This window comes from Apium graveolens, chromosome 10 (genome assembly GCF_009905375.1).
Source record: "Apium graveolens cultivar Ventura chromosome 10, ASM990537v1, whole genome shotgun sequence".
NCBI classification, from domain to species: domain Eukaryota; kingdom Viridiplantae; phylum Streptophyta; class Magnoliopsida; order Apiales; family Apiaceae; genus Apium; species Apium graveolens.
Genome location: NC_133656.1, coordinates 219405001 through 219423944, shown reverse-complemented (window position 1 = coordinate 219423944; position 18944 = coordinate 219405001). Strand labels below are relative to the sequence as shown.

General features: G+C 34.4%; 1 protein-coding gene across 1 annotated transcript; it reads right to left on the bottom strand.

The window, feature by feature from the left end:
• Nucleotides 1-16267: 16267 nt before the first annotated feature.
• On the bottom strand, nucleotides 16268-16999 carry LOC141691841 (uncharacterized). The gene has a single exon (XM_074496594.1). The coding sequence runs from the start codon at nucleotides 16997-16999 to the stop codon at nucleotides 16268-16270; it is 732 nt and encodes a 243-aa protein (XP_074352695.1).
• Nucleotides 17000-18944: the final 1945 nt, after the last annotated feature.

Here is an 18944-nt window from a genome sequence, read left to right as displayed (position 1 = left end):
GAATTGAAGATCAGCTCAAGATTTCCAGTAATGAAACTCTCAAGGATATGCGATCTAAGTTGGACATCAATGAAGAAGATGAAGCTGAATTCTACAGACAACTTCAACTTCAAATAGAGGAGAATGACAGGAGGCTAGAAAAGAAAACAAGGGATCAAAGGAAAAGAAATTAATCTGCTCAGGCTAAAGGAGCACCCTTGGAAATAATGTAATTCTTCAATTCCATCTCAGCATACACATTTTTGCAGCACTTTTGAATTTCTGCTTTATTACAGTTTATATATTTGTCAAGTGTTTTGTTATCATCAAGCTAAACCCAAATTTATGCCTACAGTTCTAGTAGACATAAATAAGGGGAGATTGTTAGGAATATGTGTATTAGTTTGATGATAAGTTAAACAAAACACTTAAGTAGAAATCTAGTATTTGTAGCCTCAACGGATAAAACCATCTTGGCTATCCGTTGAAGAAGTAGCTTTACTTAGCAATAAGTTTAGTATTGTAGCACATTTCATTCTCTGGATTCAAGTTATAATTCTTAGATGTTGTAGGAAAGTATCAGTCATGTTGACTACTAGTGGATATGCAAATAGGAGGGCTAATTGTAAATATTTTATGCCTTGTAATTTTGTATAAGTGAAGAAGTATCAACTGATATTGAAGACCTTCAACGGATAAGAAACAAAGCCTCAACGGATAAGGCATCAACGGATAAAGCTTCAACGGATAAAGCCTCAATGGATAAGGCATCAACAGATGAAAGCTTCAACGGATGCTTAGTTCATTAGCAGTTGATAGTGACAATTCATAAGCTGACAGAGGCACATGGGTTGACAGAGACAAACTGGAATGTGGAAGCCTCTTGGAGGAATCAAAAAAATGCAGCATTTCCATTCTGGTGCAAACAAGGAAGTATTCAAAGATTCACAGATTATCCTAGATTGCATTGGATAGAGAAATGAAGAAGAAACATGTGAAGAGCCTTTTTAATTGTATTTTACAGTTTTATCTTCACTTGTAAACTTGGTGATATATATAAACCAAGTAGCAGCTAGTAATTAGATATGAATTTTCCAGAGTTGTTTAGAAAAATTCAGAGAGAAAATCATCTAGTTTGTACTAGGAAGCAGTTGTGATTTAATTCTTTGAATCACAGATTTTCTGAAATAACACATCTCTGGTGGAACAACAAATCCACCAGAAAAGTTTTTAAGTTCTCTGTGTTCTTTACATTTGTGTTTGAATATATATCTGTCTGCATTGGCTTCAAGCAATTCACACACACTTGTTCTCAGAAACACTTAGCCTTAGAAACTGCTCAAAACTTGAAAAAGTTTTGAGATTTACATTCAACCCCCCTTCTGTAAATCTCATTGTTAGTCCACTGGGAATAACAAGCCGCCTGTTTGAACTTATATTTAAAGATCAGTTAATTAAGATTTAGCAAGTTCATTTCATTTTGATAGATTGCAAGTAACTTTAGACAACTTGTACTAAGCCAATTTCAGTCTGGAGTATATTTTGATGCATAAGAACAAGGCCTTAGTGTTTTACAATCTAGACTACATAATTCTGCAATCACAAATTACAAGAACTGTCACTAATTTAATCTAGTCTTTTGGTACAAAATCTAATACTAATACAATCTTTGTCTATTTCTAGGTCTAAGTAATAATTTATACAGTTTGAGATCTAATATAGACTAGTTGATGACATTACATTTAACAAGGTCTAATACAAACTACAATTCTGTCTTGAATGGATCCAATTTAACAACAGTAGCTAAGCACAGATTTTACACAGCTGACCAACTAATACAATCTAGTATGACTGATTGACTATCCAGAGACTATATTTAACACTTCAGGCTAATAATAAAATTGAGAACAAGGTGCACATACCTTTAGCATGGAGACTGGGATGGTTTGTGCATTGAGTAGAGTGAATAGTATAGATAAAATATATAAAGAATAATGTTCTTCTCACCTTTTATACCTTTAACATGAGCTTTCCTGGAATGCATTGTTTTGGACTTTGTCAAATTCTATATATTGGTAGATTCTCAGAGATGTATATTTCCTGCAAATTAGTTTTACATAGAAAGCAGTTGCCAACAATTTACATAACTGAAAGCTGTATCCGCAAGAACAGAACTGTGCTTTTTAATTACTGTGGTTTATTGTTTGAATGCAAGTGATTATATATCAGATCTTAAATCCTGCACGAGAAACAGATTTCACAAACTTATATTTTTATGCTAGAAAACATAGAAATGTTTAAAATCAGATTTGACTTTGATCCTGCATAGAATGGTTAGTGAGTTTAAGAGGAAACTTGTAGTATAATAATGATAGAGTATGCAACACCAGAAGTAACAGAATGCAGAGTATATTACATAGAACAAAGGTGTTCATATCAATCAGTGTGGTTCACTGATTAAATAGAACAAAGTTCTGCACCTGTGTTAAGAGATTACAAAGCCTAAGGAGTGCATACACTCCATCAAATCCAAACAAAGTTAAACAATTCAAGATTACAAACAACAACCAACACAAAGTCTGATAAGTTACAAATACATCAGATAATAGCAAAATAGGTACATAACAGCAAGTACCAGCACAACATCACAGAGCAGACTTCATCACATAGCGGAATCAGGAAGTTAACCAATCACATTTCCAGCAGCATCACAGATATGAACCAAATCAGGAAAATTATCAATCAGTTGACCTTTAGCACCCACATTAACCTCTTCTAACTCATGAATCATAGCAGTGTTATCATGCATAGGGACTTGAAAGGAAGAGACAATGTCATGATCATTCATGCAAGGAGTTCCTAAAGTAGATACAGCCAAATGCTCTAAATAAGCAATCCTATATTTTCAAGAGGCAGTGAGACTCTCTAGTGCTCCTACTTTTTCTTTAATCTCATTATTTTCTTTCTTAACCCTCTTAAGTTCAAGTTTTAGTTCATGAAACATGGTTTTGACAGACTCAAACTTAGACAGAAACACATCTTCCTCTCTAATGAATTGAGGAATAACTGTGGGAGTTGCCTCTTGAGGCTCACAGTGCATCAGGGGCACTTGTGGCCTAATGTGTTCATTAGTGATTAGAGAATCAGCAAGATTAGAAAATGCTTCATGCATGTTAATGTTGCAAAGTGCAAAGAAAGATGAGATTAGCATACCATAAGGCATATAATCTACAAGATGTGCATTGATCATGTTTAGAAGAATAACATAAGATATGCTGAAATGGATTTTGTTTGTGCATAAAAGATACATGATTTTCATATCAAAGAAATCAAAGTACTTAATTTGATTTGGTTTTGGCATAACATTTGCCCTAATGATTAGATCAATATGCTGAAAAGTGCTAGTGAAGTGTTTGAAATGAATACCACAGTTAACATCACAGAGACCATCAGGAATGTCAGATTTACAAAAAGTGCCAAGCATTAGTTCAAATTCAGATTTGTTAAAAACAAACAGAGAGAAGATATCCTCACAAGGCAACTCACACAGATGCAAAGGTAAATGCAGTGCCCTATTAATGCTTTTGTTATCAACACAAATGACCTTTTTGTTGACTGATGTAGTGAAATGCAGTATGCCATCTACCCCTTTTATGATATTCATGTTACAATAGAACTCTCCCATGAGGTGTGTGCAGTAGTGCTTACCTAAGTTATACATGAGACCATCCCACCTAACCCTTCTAATTATGAACTCTACTTCACCCTTCATATCAACACAAGTGCCAGGTTGGACATTTTTGACAAGTTCAAGAAACTTTTTGGAGTTGGAGGGGTTTGACAGTTTTGGTGGAGGTGGTTTTGGTGTGTTCATAGATGTGTTTGATGTTTGTCTTAGGTTGGCCTTTCTGGTGTATACTTTGGCTTGCAAAGGTTTAGGAGGTAGGGTTAGGGGAATGAGGGTTCTAAAACTTTCTGCTTTGGTAGAAAGGAATGGTGTGATTTTTGTATCCCTTTCTGAGTTGTTTAGGTGGAAAATGTCTTTTGTGATAGTGTTTAGGATAAGAAGATTGAACAGTTTTGAAAGCAGAGGTTTTGTGGTGATGAAACTGATTTTTCTCCATATCATCAAGAAGATATGGGTTATCAATCAGTGGTCTTGGTTTAGGGTGAAAAGGGTTAGCATTTGGGTTCATGTTGCAAGTGAAGTGGAGTTTATGCAACTAGTGTGTGTGTGTGTGTGAATGCAGCATACAAGATATGCATATATATAACCATTTAACACAGATTCAAAGAGAAAAGATTTTAAAAATTAAGATTTTTAGAAATTGTTTAATGTTCATGAATAGTGGAAAACATTTAATGCATGCATGGCTGTGTTACATAAAAGTCCAAGTTCTTTATGAATAGATACTAGGATGATGCATATGAATGAGTGATGTAATGCAGCACATATACACAGATGCATAGAATAGTACAGCAGAGAATAAAGAATGTATAATTTCTTTATCTTTGTGTCTACTTTAGAAAACAGCACAATACATAAGTACAAATTTTGGAAACTGTGTTACATAAAGTTGATATCCTAGCTTACTCTATTACTCAGGAACTGTACTTTTAGTGCAGAAGCATTTAAGGAAAAGCTGTGTGTGAAGTGAGTTTGATAGAAGAACTGATTTTTAATGCAAATAAAATCTGTTACATTTATTTCTCAAGAAATTATGTTATTAATGAGATGCAACCAAGGGAATGCCATGCACATTAAACACATAACAGAGCATACACAATCAGTTTTCATTTAATTCATCAAGCATTCAAGGCAATACAATACTCAGATCATTTATATCAGATATAACATTTTAAATGCAGTAAGTTATAAATAGTCACCTAATTGTTCTAAGTGGCCATTAATCACAGCAGTGATCCAGATACAGGGATGCTCAAGGCTCCCCTTCCAGGTCTTACTGTGAGGGTTGGTGTGTGGGTGTATTATTTATTTTTGTTAATCTGAGATTATATAAACCAGTTCTTGATAATACCTCATCTGATTACTTGTAACTCCACAAGCAAATAAAATATGCACAGAATAGTACATAGTTCAAATAGACAAGTAGGGATTGCAGTCAACAAGACATTTCTTATCCAGATTCAATATATTCAGCTTAAGACATCAAACAGAATAGCTTGCAAATACATTTAGACACACAATTATACAAACTTAATATCTCAGTAATCTTAGATTAATTTGGTATAATTTGAACATACTAATGTTAAACAACCAAGATAATATCAAAGACAATTACAGTTAACATGTAAGAATTCAGTTCAACCAAGTAACCCAGGAAAATAAGTGATAGCATATTCAGGGTTCATTTTACACAGATTTTATTACTAAAGAAAGAATAGACATGTGTTAAGGTTATTCTTGATTATACATTGTTCTTGACAAATAATGAACACAAGAGTTTGTTTTCTTTTTAAAGGAAAGTGCTAGCAGAGAACTTGTTAAAACAGAACTGAGACTTATCAATCCAAGACAGATTACCTTTTAAAGTATTATTTGAAAACTAATGTTTATAAGTTGTGAAAAAGAGACAAATAATATCCTTTAATAGTACATAGATCACAAGCACACATACTTATAGTTCTACAGAGATCAACAGGTACTCAGAGCACAAATATATATAATTGTTTTAAAAAAACATCAACAACATTCTTTAGCACACCTAGGTAGTTTTATCATATAAAAAATAGGGATTCATGAATTACACAGAATCATTAAGGGACTAAAAATTCAAATTAACCAGAACACCGACTTTCTTGGGTTAAGTATATCAACAATCAGATGTTATCAGTCAAACTTATACCAAGAATCCATAATTAACCAAGCAAATTTTTAGACTTCATTTTTAAACAGACAATTTCTCAGAGGGTTTAATTCAAACAAACAATCTTACAGATTTTAAATACAATCAAGCATGTTCTGTTGATTACAAGAATACTATCAACTATCAAGCTCATATTTTACACTTATATTTATAGTCCAATTAAGCTTAAAAGAAAGATTGTCCTTAACTTAACCAAGTGATCATTTTAAGCAATCGTACATTCCATATTAATCCCCAAATTTCTTGACTGAACTTTATTATAAACAAACAATTACCAATCCATCTGATAACAATAATTTCAACAGATAATCACAAATCCACCAGATTACACAAATCCAACATATAATCACAAATTCAACAGATAACAATAAATCCACTAGATAATAATAAATCCATTAATAATTCAAACTTTCTACTTTTAACTCGATCAAACACAGAATAGAATTAACTCATATCTTTACCAAAAATATATCACCGAACATTCATCTTACAGGGATACAAATTAATCAGATAAAGTTCGATTCAACTTCAGTTAAGTTACTTTCACCACAAATTCAATTGAGTAAGACTGAAATATATACGAAGAAGTCTCACCTGAGCCTAGAGTCTGGCCTGACTCGTAGGTCTTACCTGGTTGACTTAGTCGCGGACTGAGTCAACTTCCGATTTACTCTTCTCCGTCGCATGCAACCATCGAATCTTCTTTTCCCAAAAGATTTTGCACTTACCCGTCTTCTCCTGTCATATACCTTGAATTTGAGTTAGGTTATTGCTAAAACAATGATTTAAATCAAAGAAAATTGAGTGTATATATATAAACTATCAATTTGATGTCCGATTTGATGATTCTCGTTCGATTTATGTAAAGATCGTCGATTTTTATCATCGGAAATCGATTTGATTTCACCAACCCAACCAAGATTTATTAATCGTATGTTCCTAACTACGATTAATGCACTATACGTATAATATCTGATGAATTTCATCAAGAATCAAAGATAAAAAATGAAGAAAACGATTTAGGGTTCTTCGGAAGAGAGGCGGAGAGAAGAGGCGAGAGAGAGAGGTTACAGATTAGGGTTAATCGCCAGACTAAAAGCGTGCACTGTACAAATAGTGTATCGTTTTTATATTTTATGGAATAAACGAACCAGATTAATTAGGGTTATGGATGGATGGTTGAGATTAAAAGATGTATTTAGGATTTGGGCTTTTGATTAAATGGGTGGCTGTTTTTGAAACTAAATAGATAAACCTTTTAAAAAATATTTGGGCAGGGTTTATTTGATTGGGCCGGATAAAAAAATCCAGAAACTATATTTGAAAAACAATAATTTAGTTGGATTATTACATATATTTATCCTTATATAATTTTTCAAATATATATATATCACAGAAATATATATATATATATATGAATAACTGAAAATAATAATCAGTCTATATAGGGAAGACTTCTAAATATTTATAAATCTCACGGAATAATAAATATTTACTCGATTAAGTTTATTTTCCTGGTAAATCTGAGCTATTTAAGTTATCTTAACCCGATCAAAAAAATTTCTTTATTGACAAATCTGAGTTTCAGATAAACTTAATAACCTGATCGGGAGAATATCCTTATCCTTGAGACTTCTTTATAATCCTCAACTGTTCTTTTTATATAAACCATTATTTCGTAAATTCCAACATTCCTAAATCCAAGCGGAGTTTAGTGAATCTTTCGGAATTAATGGTTTTGTGAATATGTCAGCGAGATTGATCTCAGTATCAATATGAGTCATTTTTATATCGCCTTTGTTGACATGATCACGTAAAAAATAATGTCTCACATCTATAAGTTTAGATCTAGAATGTAATACGGGATTCTTGCTAAGATCAATAGCACTCGTATTATCACATAAAATTGAGATCACATCAAATTTTATATTATAGTCAGCTAGTGTTTGCTTCATCCACAGTATTTGAGCACAACACTTTGCAGCTGCTATATACTCAGCCTCGGTTGTTCAGATGGATACAAAATTTTGTTTCTTTGAAAACCAAGAAACTAAACATCCACCGAGAAACTGACAAGTACCACTAGTACTTTTTCTGTCGACTAAATGCCCGGTATAGTCCGAATCAGAAAAATATACTAAGTCAAATGGTATTCCTTTTGGATACCAAAGACCAACATCGGTGGTTCCTTTAAGATATCTCAATATCCTTTTTACCGCGGATAAATGAGATTCTTTAGGTGCTACTTGAAACCTAGCACACTTACAAACACTATATTGAATATCGGGACGACTTGCAGTTATATAAGCAAGCTACCGATCATTCCTCGATATTTCTTTGTGTCTACGGGAATTCCTTTGGGATCTTCTGTTAATTTATCGAATGTAGACATAAGAGTAGAGATGGGTTTGGCATTATCCATTTCGAATTTTTTCAATATCTCTTTACAATACTTGGATTGAGAGATATGGATGCCTTCATCAGATTGCCTTATTTGCAATCCCAAAATGAAATTTAATTCTCCCATCATACTCATCTCGAATTCTTTACTCATATTTTCAGAGAATTCTTTACATAGTGCATCATTTGTTGATCCAAAAATGATGTCATCTACGTATATTTGTACGAGCAATATATCATCTTTTTCTTGCCTCGTAAATAAGGTTTTATCGGTCGTTCCCATCTTAAATTTATTGTCTAGTAGGAACTTGCTCAACCTTTCGTACCATGCTCTTGGGGCTTGTTTTAAGTCATATAGAGCTTTATATAATTTATAGACATGATCGGGATGTGTTGCATCTTCAAACCCGGGAGGTTGTTTCACATATACTTCCTCTTCCAAAATCCCGTTTAAGAATGCAGATTTCACATCCATTTGATAGACTTTAAAGTTTTTATGACAAGCATAAGCCAATAGCATTCGAATTGATTCAATTCTTGCTACCGGTGCATATATTTCATCAAAGTCTATTCCTTCCATTTGGGTATATCCTTGTGCAACTAATCTTGTTTTATTTCGAACTACCGTTCCATTCTCGTCTAATTTATTTCGAAATACCCATTTTGTACCAATTATGGAAGTATCATGAGTCTTAGGGACAAGTTCCCACACTTTACTACGAGTAAATTGGAGCAATTCATCTTGCATAGCAGAAATCCAATCCTCATCTAATAAACCCTCTTTTGCGGTCTTAGGTTGTATTTGAGATAGAAAACTAAGATGATTCACAAAGTTTTGAACTTGTGTCCGCGTTTGAATTCCCTTCCTTAAGTCTCCAAGCACATTATCTAATGGATGACTTTTTATAGTGGGAATTGCTTGAGGAAGTTCATCTTCCTTTTCGTCCAATTCTAATGGATTTTTATGTACTGGAGTCCCGAGATCCATATTTTCGAATTGTCGATAACCTTTTCAATATAATCTTGTTCAACATTTTCTTGGTCAATAAGATTTTTATATTTCCCCGGTGGTTTACTTTCATCAAAAGCGACATTCATAGATTCTTCCACCACAAGCGATTTGAGGTTAAACACTCGGTAAGCTTTACTATTGTTCGAGTATCCAAGAAATATACCTTCGTTTGATTTAGGATCAAACTTCGTAAGGTAATCTTTTGAATTTAATATGAAGCACTTGCTTCCAAATACTCGAAAGTAGCTTAGTTCGGAGTTTTGTCAAAATATAACTCGTAAGGAGTCTTTTGTTTTATAGGTCGTAGCAAAACCCGATTAAGAATATGGCAAGCGGTTGACATAGCCTCGGCCCAAAAATACTTATGTCGACGATATTCATTTAGCATTGTGCTAGCCCTTTCTTGGAGTGTTCTATTTTTTCGTTCAACTACTCCGTTGGATTGAGGAGTGTATGGAGCGGAAAAATTATGTGTGATGCCATGTTCATCACAAAAGTTGGTGAAACTTGAATTCTCAAATTCTTTACCATGATCAGTCCTTATATAGACTATGGTTTTATTTTGTTGATTTTGAATCCTTTTACATAAGTATGAGAAGGATTCAAAAGCATCACTTTTGGCTTTGAGAAATTCAGTCCATGTGAATCGTGAATAATCATCCATAACTACCAACGTATATGAGCAACCTCCGAGACTTTGTATTGGAACCGGACCAATAAGATCCATATGTAGTAGCTCGAGAGGTCTCGAGGTAGATACCATAAACTTTGCTTTATAAGAAGCTCGAATTTGTTTACCAACTTCGCAAGCTTCACAAGTATGATCTTTATGATAGTTTAGTTTTGGTATACCTCGGACATGGTCTTTAGTTGATATATTCTTAATCAACTTCATGTTGGCATGTCCTAATCTTCGATGCCATAGCCATGGATTATCATTTATAGTGATTAGGCACACGTTCATTTGCTTGCTCATGTCACTTGTATAAACATTTTTATTTCTAGGGCAAGTGAGAACCGACTTTCCAAATTTATCTAATATAGAACAATGAGTAGTGTAGAAAATTACCTTGTAATCATTGTCACATAATTGACTTATCGAGTGAAGAGTGTACCTTAACCCAGTGACTAATTGGACGTCGGAAATTTTAACTTTCCCATTTCCGATATCTCCGATGCCGACAATGTTTCCTTTACTACTATCACCAAATGTTACGCTCCCCGCGGTAACCTTTTTAATGTTATTCAAGAGTGACTTATTACCGGTCATATGTCTTGAACATCAACTATCAAGGTACCATATGTCTTGTTTCGCGGCAAGACAAACCTACATACATGATTAGTTAAATTTATAGGTACCCCTTTGTCTTGAGGGTCCTGGGCTTAGTACATCATATATAACATTTGATTTATGAAGGAATCTAGGCATGGTGTAATAATCATTAGGCATATAAATATTTCTAGATGCATAAGGCCTAGTTTGAGGTTGATAATACCTAGAGCTATCATAAAATCTTGATGGAGCATGATAAACATTATATCTATTATTAGCATGGTAAGTAGCATAAGCATTTCTACCAAGAGGTTGTTGTCTTCTAAATGCATTACCATTTACATGATATTGTGTGTTTCTATTTTGAAACATAGTTGGTTGATGAGACCATTGTTGCCTTGGATTCTTATATTCCATATTTTTATGAGGCACACGTTTATCATCTTTCTTGTATGATTCCTTGCGAATCCATACATGCTTCCCCTTAATTTCACCATTCTTGAATTTACAATATTGAATGGTATGTCCCATTTTATTGCAATAAGAACATTTATAAGATGGTGATTCGGGTGAAGTCTTTATTGGTGATACAAATCTCCGAGTATTTCCTTTAGGAGGAGAATTCTTATTATATCCCAAACCTTCATGATTATATGAGATTTTTGTATGCACCATTTGATCCAACATCTTATTGCCTTTTGTAAATCTTTGAATGACTTCTTCAAGATTTTTATTTTCTTTCTTTAAGGCATCAATCTTGTTGTTAAGGATTCTTTCTTGATCCTTAATTTGAGCTATGAGTTTGTAATTTTCTTCTTTTAGCCTTAGAGCTTCACCTTTAAGCTCATTGGTTTCTAATAGCTCATTTTCTTTATCAAGATTGTTTTTATAAGATGTTTCTATATCTTGAACATTTAGTTCATTTAGAATCTTTAAGTTCAATAGATCAACGTATAGTTTACAAATATTATCATTCAATTGTATCTTTTCATGTTCCATCTCTTCATCTTTGAGAATTAATGATATATTCTCTATTTCAAGGTTGATTATATTCTCCTGAAGTTTATTTACTTCAGCCTTGATGATATGGTTTTGATCTTTTAGAGATGTAATCTCTTTTTCATCTTGGACTCTTGAGTCCATCATCCGAGTATACTCTTTATTTTGAGTATGATGTATTTCTTCTATTTTCATTTTCTCGGACCATACTAAGTGAAGCCTTTGATCAACATCTTTGTATTTACTTTTATATTCTACCACAAGTCCAATTAAATCATGCTTATTCATGTCCATAAGTGATAAATTAGATTCATCCAAAAATGATTTAATTGAGACGTAGTTAGATGTTACCTCTTCATTTGTAGAGGAGATTTCCCTAGATGTAGTTTCTTCTCCGAGAGCCATCAAGCATAGATTCACCACTTCTTCACTAGCTTCCGGAGCTTCTTCATCTTCACTTAGATCCCAACCATTTTCGGCCATGAGACTTCGTCCCTTTGAAAGTTTAGGACATTCTCTTTTATAATGGCCTAGTTGTTTACACTCGAAACACACATCTTGTGTTTCCTCTGGAGATGGATCTTTAGGTTTTGGAGGAGTGTAAACAGGATGGTTTGTAGAGGCATTAACATTACTATAGGTATTTATATTTTGACTGCCTTTGCCTTTATTGTAACTCGTTGACGTATAATTACTCTTATAGTAGGAAGAATAATTTTGAGAGTAATTTGGCCTTCCGTTAAAGTTAAAAACTCTTTGTTGATTATTTGATTTTAGGAAGCCTTTTCCGTATCTTTGAGCTTTGCTTTGAAGCACACGACGAAGTTGTCTCGTGAGTAGAGCAATTTCACTCTTATCGAGATTTTGGAGTTCCTCGTTTAACTCATCGTCGTTTTCATCTTCATCAATTAATATGGCTTTTAGAGCCATATTTTCCTTTTTATCCTCCACCTTTGGGGCAACCTTTTCCGAAACATTATCTTCTTCGTAAGCACGAAGATTTCCGAATAGGTTATCAATCTTATACTCATTTAAGTTGCGCATCTCTTTTATAGTAGTGACTTTAATCTTCCAACTAGGAGGTAGAGATTTGAGCACTCTTCTATTCTTTTCATTTTGAGTATAATTCTTTCCAAGTTGAGATAATTCATCAATAATAAGAGTAAATCTTGTTTCCATATCGATGATATTTTCTCCTTCTTGGAGTTTAAAGTTCTCGTATTCTTGGATCAATGTATCCATCCGAGAATCTTTTATATCAGTGGTTCCTTCATAGGTTACCACTAATTTGTTCCACATTTCTTGTGCCAACTTGCAATTATTTACTCTTTTATATTCTTTTTCTGCAAGTGCACTTGTGAGAACCATTTCCGCCTTTGCGGCTATATTCATTGTGGCTTCTTTCTATAAGTTGTATTCACTAACCTTCTTTTCGACGATGATATCATCGATAGTTTTGGTAGGAATGCGAACACCGTCTTCGATAGCTATCCAAACTTTGACTCCTTGAGATCTGGCATAAATGCGAAACCTTATTTTCTATGTTGCAAAGTTGGTGCCATCAAATATAGGAGGTCTTGAGCTAGATAGACCTTCACCACATCCAACGGGATTAATATACATCATTCTGGATCACTTTTTGTTGTGCCTGTAAATCTGCAAATCACTTAACAAACACGTTAAAAAGCACTGCTCTGATACCAATTGTAAGGTCCCGTAAGAGGGCTATTTTAAGCTAGAAGGGGGGTTGAATAGCTTAATTACCAATTTATAAATTGTTGTGGCGTTTTAAAAATATTTTATCCCTTTTTAAAACTTTACCGAGTGGTTATGCAGTTTATATGTGCGGAAAATAAAGTGCAAGGAAAGAAAATACCACACGGTGATTTTATCCTGGTTCGCGATGGCGCAACCTCTAATAGATTCGCTCACCCCTACTCAGTCCCCGAGCTCCTCTCCCGGACTTGGGATTTTCCCTTATAATAAACTCGCTCCTTTAGTAGGCGGAGAAGCCTTTACACCCTTTACAAGTATTTATCTTGGTGCGTAACACAAGGGTCACCACCTCAAAATAAATGTAATACCTACACAACTTTTCTTAGACAATAACTCCCCGCTATTTCTTCAAAATTGTTGTAGAGCCTTTGTGTGGACTTGGCTTCCTTAGCTTTTGCCGGTCTTGGGTCTTTCCTCTTCTTCACGGTGCGAAGACTACTAACTCCCCGTTAGTACGTCTAGGACTTGAGTCTTAGAACGAAAATCACCTCACGTCACTTCACCTCACTACAAAACTAATAAGACAATCCACGAAACAAAACAAGTAGGAAAATATTTGTTTTGAACTAGTATGTTACTGTACTAGCCCACAAATAGTATAATATTCAAATAAGAATATTAAAAAAAATAAGAATACTTGACTTAAGATAATAAATAGTAGTCCAAGTATTAAATATATATTTTCCTTTTCTTTTAATCATTCTTTAATTACTTTAATTAAAGATTAAGCACCATTAATTATGACCACCCAAAAAACTCTTAAATAAATATCATAAAAAATATGATAATTACCTAAATATTATAAAATGATGTCTTGAAAGTTTTGGTCAACTTTAGTCAATGGTAACTAGGTCAAACGTGGTCAACTGTGGGACCAACTGCCTCGATTTTTGTGCCAGGACAAAAATTCTCTGAATGATACGAAATTTTTACTATACTTATAAAATACCATTTAAATGATCCATACCAAATTTAAAGTCATTATAGCATGTGGAAGTATTTTATTTAAAAATGAAACTGTTCTGTCATCCTTTCTTCCAAATAAAAATATCGTTGGTCTTGAAATAAAGGAGATGGATCTTTTGACCAAAGTTTTGACTTTTTTGACTTGTATAAATACTTAAAATATATTTACTAATATATAAAATATATTTGGATGATAGGAAATGTGTTTGAGTATTTTTGAATAATTTTCTCCGAGAAATGCTGATTTTACGAAACTAGAGAAAATTACTTTACGAACACGCAGAATGGGTGTAAAAATGGATATTAATACTTCAACCATGAATATTAATAAAATTTGAGTAAAAAATATTTTGAAGGATGTAAAAAATATTTAGGAGCGAAGAGTAAAACATTTTTGATATAGCACGAGATTTCTAAAGAGTATTTCTGCAATATTCCTTATTCGAGCTTGTTGCCATATTCCTGTTGCAACACAGATCTAAGAAATATCATATCTTGATATTTCTTCTTTGATCATATTTCCTTAGAGATACATTCCATAAGGATATAGTTTTGATATTTTGCAATAATGGAATATCTCTTTTATCTTTTTAAAAGACATGATTTTGCTAGTTTGACTTTTTGACTTTGATTTGGATCAATTAAATTCATGTCCTAATGGAGAGGATCTACGTGTTCTTAATTTTATGTTTAATCGTACAAATACCAAAATAAATAATATATCGAAGATATCCTTTCAGAATTATCTTTCAAAAACAGGATAGTATCATCTGCAAATTGAAGGTGAGTGATAACACTATTTGCACCAACGTCAACACCTTGGAAAATGCCCAGATTATAACCTTTAACCAAAAAAAGGTGGAGCATCTCTCCTATTATGTTGAATGACATAGGGGATAGGGGATCTCCCTGCCTTAATCCCTGCTTCATTGAGAATTCTTTACATGAAGAACCATTAACTAGCACCGAAGGCCTTGCCATGCAAATGATTGCTTTAATCCAGGAAATCCACTTATCCTGAAACTTCATACTTCTCAAAGAATCCTCTAAGAATTCCCAGTTGATGGAATCAAAAGCTTTAGCGAAATCAATTTTTAGAATGATACCCTTGCTTTTCTTGGTCAAAATACTGCGTGCTACCTCATTAGCCACCAGAATGCTATCTCTAATAGATCTTCCTCCAATGAAAGCTGACTGATGATCTGAAATCAATGTTTTTAAGCAAGGCTTCAGTCTAAGTGCTAACAACTTTAGGAGAATTTTCATGGTAAAATTTATTAGACTGATTGGTCTAAAATCACCGGCCACTTTAGGATCTTCAGTCTTAGGGATCAAGGTAATGAAGGAATAATTGAGTCCCTTAGGCAGCACTCCATCAGAGTGGAATTTATCCATCATCTTTATGATATCATCTTTAATGAAACTCCAACAATTTTTAATGAAAGCACCATTCAATCCATCAGGCCCCGGGGCTTTGGAATTATCCATAAGCCTAAGTGCATCCTCTATTTCCTTGATGGTAAATGGAGAGATTAAAGCCTTTGCAGTGTCTACGTTGAGTTTTTGAGGTTCCACTGCATCTATATGTACTTTCAAAATCTGAAATTTAGGCGTGAAAATGTTTTCAAAGTGTTCTTGGAGATGGTTCTTCAGTTCTTGAGGTTGTATGATCCACCTGTTATTGTGGAATAAACCTTGAATTGTATTTTTCCTTCTCCTGAATTCAACACATTTGTGAAAGCATTTGGTGTTGACTTCCCCTTCTAAACTCCACTTCCATCTAGCCTTTTGCTTAGACATTGAGTCCCTGAGCCTGTACTTGATCAATAATTCTTTATGGAGAGTCATTTTTTCCTAAACAGAACTATCTTTTAACTCAGCTTCCTCAAGATTATTTTCCAAGATACTAATCTGGTGGTTTAAGTCCATCTTATTGAGAGCAATCCATTCCTTAATCCAGTCTCTCACAATTCTTCAAGCAACATTGCCATTGTTATTAGCACCTCTATTAATCAACATTTTTTCTTGGATCCATTTTTTGAAAACCTCATCCTCCAGCCAGAAATTAAATGCTTTGAAAGGAACCGGACCCCAGTTAAAATGATTATTGTTAAGTATGATCGGATTATGGTGAGAAGATTTCCTGCTAATTCCTTCTAACCTCCACCTTGCACCATCTGGCCAATCATTGTTGACAAAAGCCCTATCCAATCTGCTTTTCTTCCCTGCTGGACCATGCCAAGTGAAATTGATTTTGACCAAGGGAACTTCCCAGACACCCACTTCCTCTAAGATCCCGTTGAAGAATTTTGAGTCGATTTTCTTGTAGATGCATGCCGCTCTTTCCTGCTCATTACGAATGCAGTTAAAATCACCAATGAGGCAAAATGGTTCACCAAGCCTAGAGGTCATCAAGGTTTTGATCTGCTGCCAAACCAACTTTTTTTTTGATAAACTGTGAGGAGCATAAACATTAATTATGTTAAAAATATTCCCTTGAGGGATGATTTTTGCTCTAACCCAAATCCATCTAGCAGTAGAGAAATCTTCTATCTTGGATATTATACTTTTATTCCAAGAAATTGCTAGACCTCCTGAAAGACCGAGAGAGGCTGCAGTGATCCAATCATGACCCAAGATTGGCCAAATAGCGTCCTTCATTGTATCATCCCAAGTTGCCAGCTTAGTTTCTTGAATTGTTAACATACTTGGATGATATTTTCTGATCAATTCACTAAGATTTTTCCTTGCTGAATAATTTCCAGCTCCTCTAATATTCCAATTTAAAATTGAGACTTGGTCCATAATTAAGTAAAGATCTGAAAGCATACCTAGAAAATCATTCAGATAAGCTCTTAGAGATAATAGCAGTTGCCTGCTCTCTTTCTCCAGCTTTAATGAGTCCCATGAGCTCCCCTACTTCCACTATTTGATCAACCAAACATTGTTGCTCGCCTGGTGAGATGAAAACTGTATTGTTACCAGGGACAGTGGTGAAAGAGTTGTTGATTTTGTTATCTTGAGCTAACATAGGAGCTTTCTTCCTGGGATTCACGTTATTATTTTTAAGCTTGCCCCTAAAATCAAAGAATTTGGAAACCTTGGGATGTTTCCTTGGTCTGCCCATTTTCCTGCCCAGTTTTATCTTATTGATGTCAATGTCAAGCTCATTATTAGAACCATAATCCCCTTTATTAAAATCCGAGAGTGAGCTAGTTTCAAGAGCCTTATTAAGATTCTCCTTTAGCATTAAACTGTTGGCACTAGAAAATGATTCTGAATCATCTCTGTCTCTTTTGAGCCAAACCTTTGGGTCAAGATCCTTTACTTCCTGTTTGGACTCTGAGATATGAGATAAATGATTTGATTCATTTGAATCTCCCTTCTTGGATGGGCTTCCTTTGGATGAGTTTTCTTTTGGATAACATAGGTCTTCTTGATGTCTATTAGAGTCATTATCCTTACTACCCTTTGTTTTCACTTAATGCGAGCAACAGTAACTCACCTCCTTCATTATTACCCAGAAACTTTCATCCCCAATTAGAACCTTGAAAGTTTCTTTAATCTTTTTCACCTGATGAAAGTGGATACAGAGTAAGGGGTGAGTTATTGAATCCTCCCAAACATCTGGTTCTTCAACATGAGAAAAGGAACCCCATTCTTTTGCTATCTTTTCCCAATTTGTCTTGTTTCATAGACTGATAGGGAGGCCATCACAGTGTACCCATGCTTTTCTTGGAACTACTAGCTCTTTGTGGTTAACTTCTAGAAAGGATGAGAACCATGGGTCTAGCCAACCCAGATCCATTTTTGATTTTGCTTCTCTTGATGGAAAAGTAAGCAGAAATTTCTTAGCACCCATCCTATTAACCTTAATATTATGAATATTTTCCTTATGCATCTTTCTGAGCAGGGATGGTGTTGACTTATCTTGCTTTGTGAATGCAATGAGGCTATCCTGCATTTCAGCAAGTGCCTCCTCTTCTACTGTTAGACGGAGGACTCTGTGGTTTAGATGCTCTTTTTTGTCAGTGAATAGTGAGGTTTCATTGTTAACCTTCGTTTGATCTAAAGGAGCATATTTGGGATCCTTTTCCTGGGGAGCTTGAGCTTTGTATTTAATCTCCTGCTTCACCAAATCCTCCACTTTCTTGGTTAAAGGAATGTTATTATCCTCCTGTTTATTCTTCGCTATTTGAAGTGTTAGTTTGTAACCCATGAAACCAACTCTATTAAAGAGTTGTAAATTACGTTCCACTTCCTCCTTTTTAGAAAGTATCAGGAATCCATATCTCTTGTTGAGTTTGTCCCTTTTGTGAGGAAGCATTAAATTCTTGAAGTGGGTTTTGCTTGAGAAGAAGGCTCTAACTTCTTTAACCGAGGCCCTAGGCGGAAGATTATGAATGAAAATTGAGTGCAAGCTAGAGTGCTGACTGCTCCTGTTTGGGTAAAGACTCTGATTAGGCTGATATTCCATCCTAGGTGATGGAGCCCCTTTTACCACCTCCGCATAAGATTTGAAAGCCTCCAACTTATCTTCTGACTAGTAGTTCCTTACTTTTGAGTTATTGTAAGTTACGGTAGACTTACCTTTATCATACGAGACCTTGAAAGGGGAGGTGATAACTGGACTTACCCCCGAGCCTAGTTT

Excerpts from the sequence above, each read along its gene's own strand:
- LOC141691841 (XM_074496594.1), bottom strand. The coding sequence starts at position 16,999 with ATGTTAACAATTCAAGAAACTAAGCTGGCAACTTGGGATGATACAATG.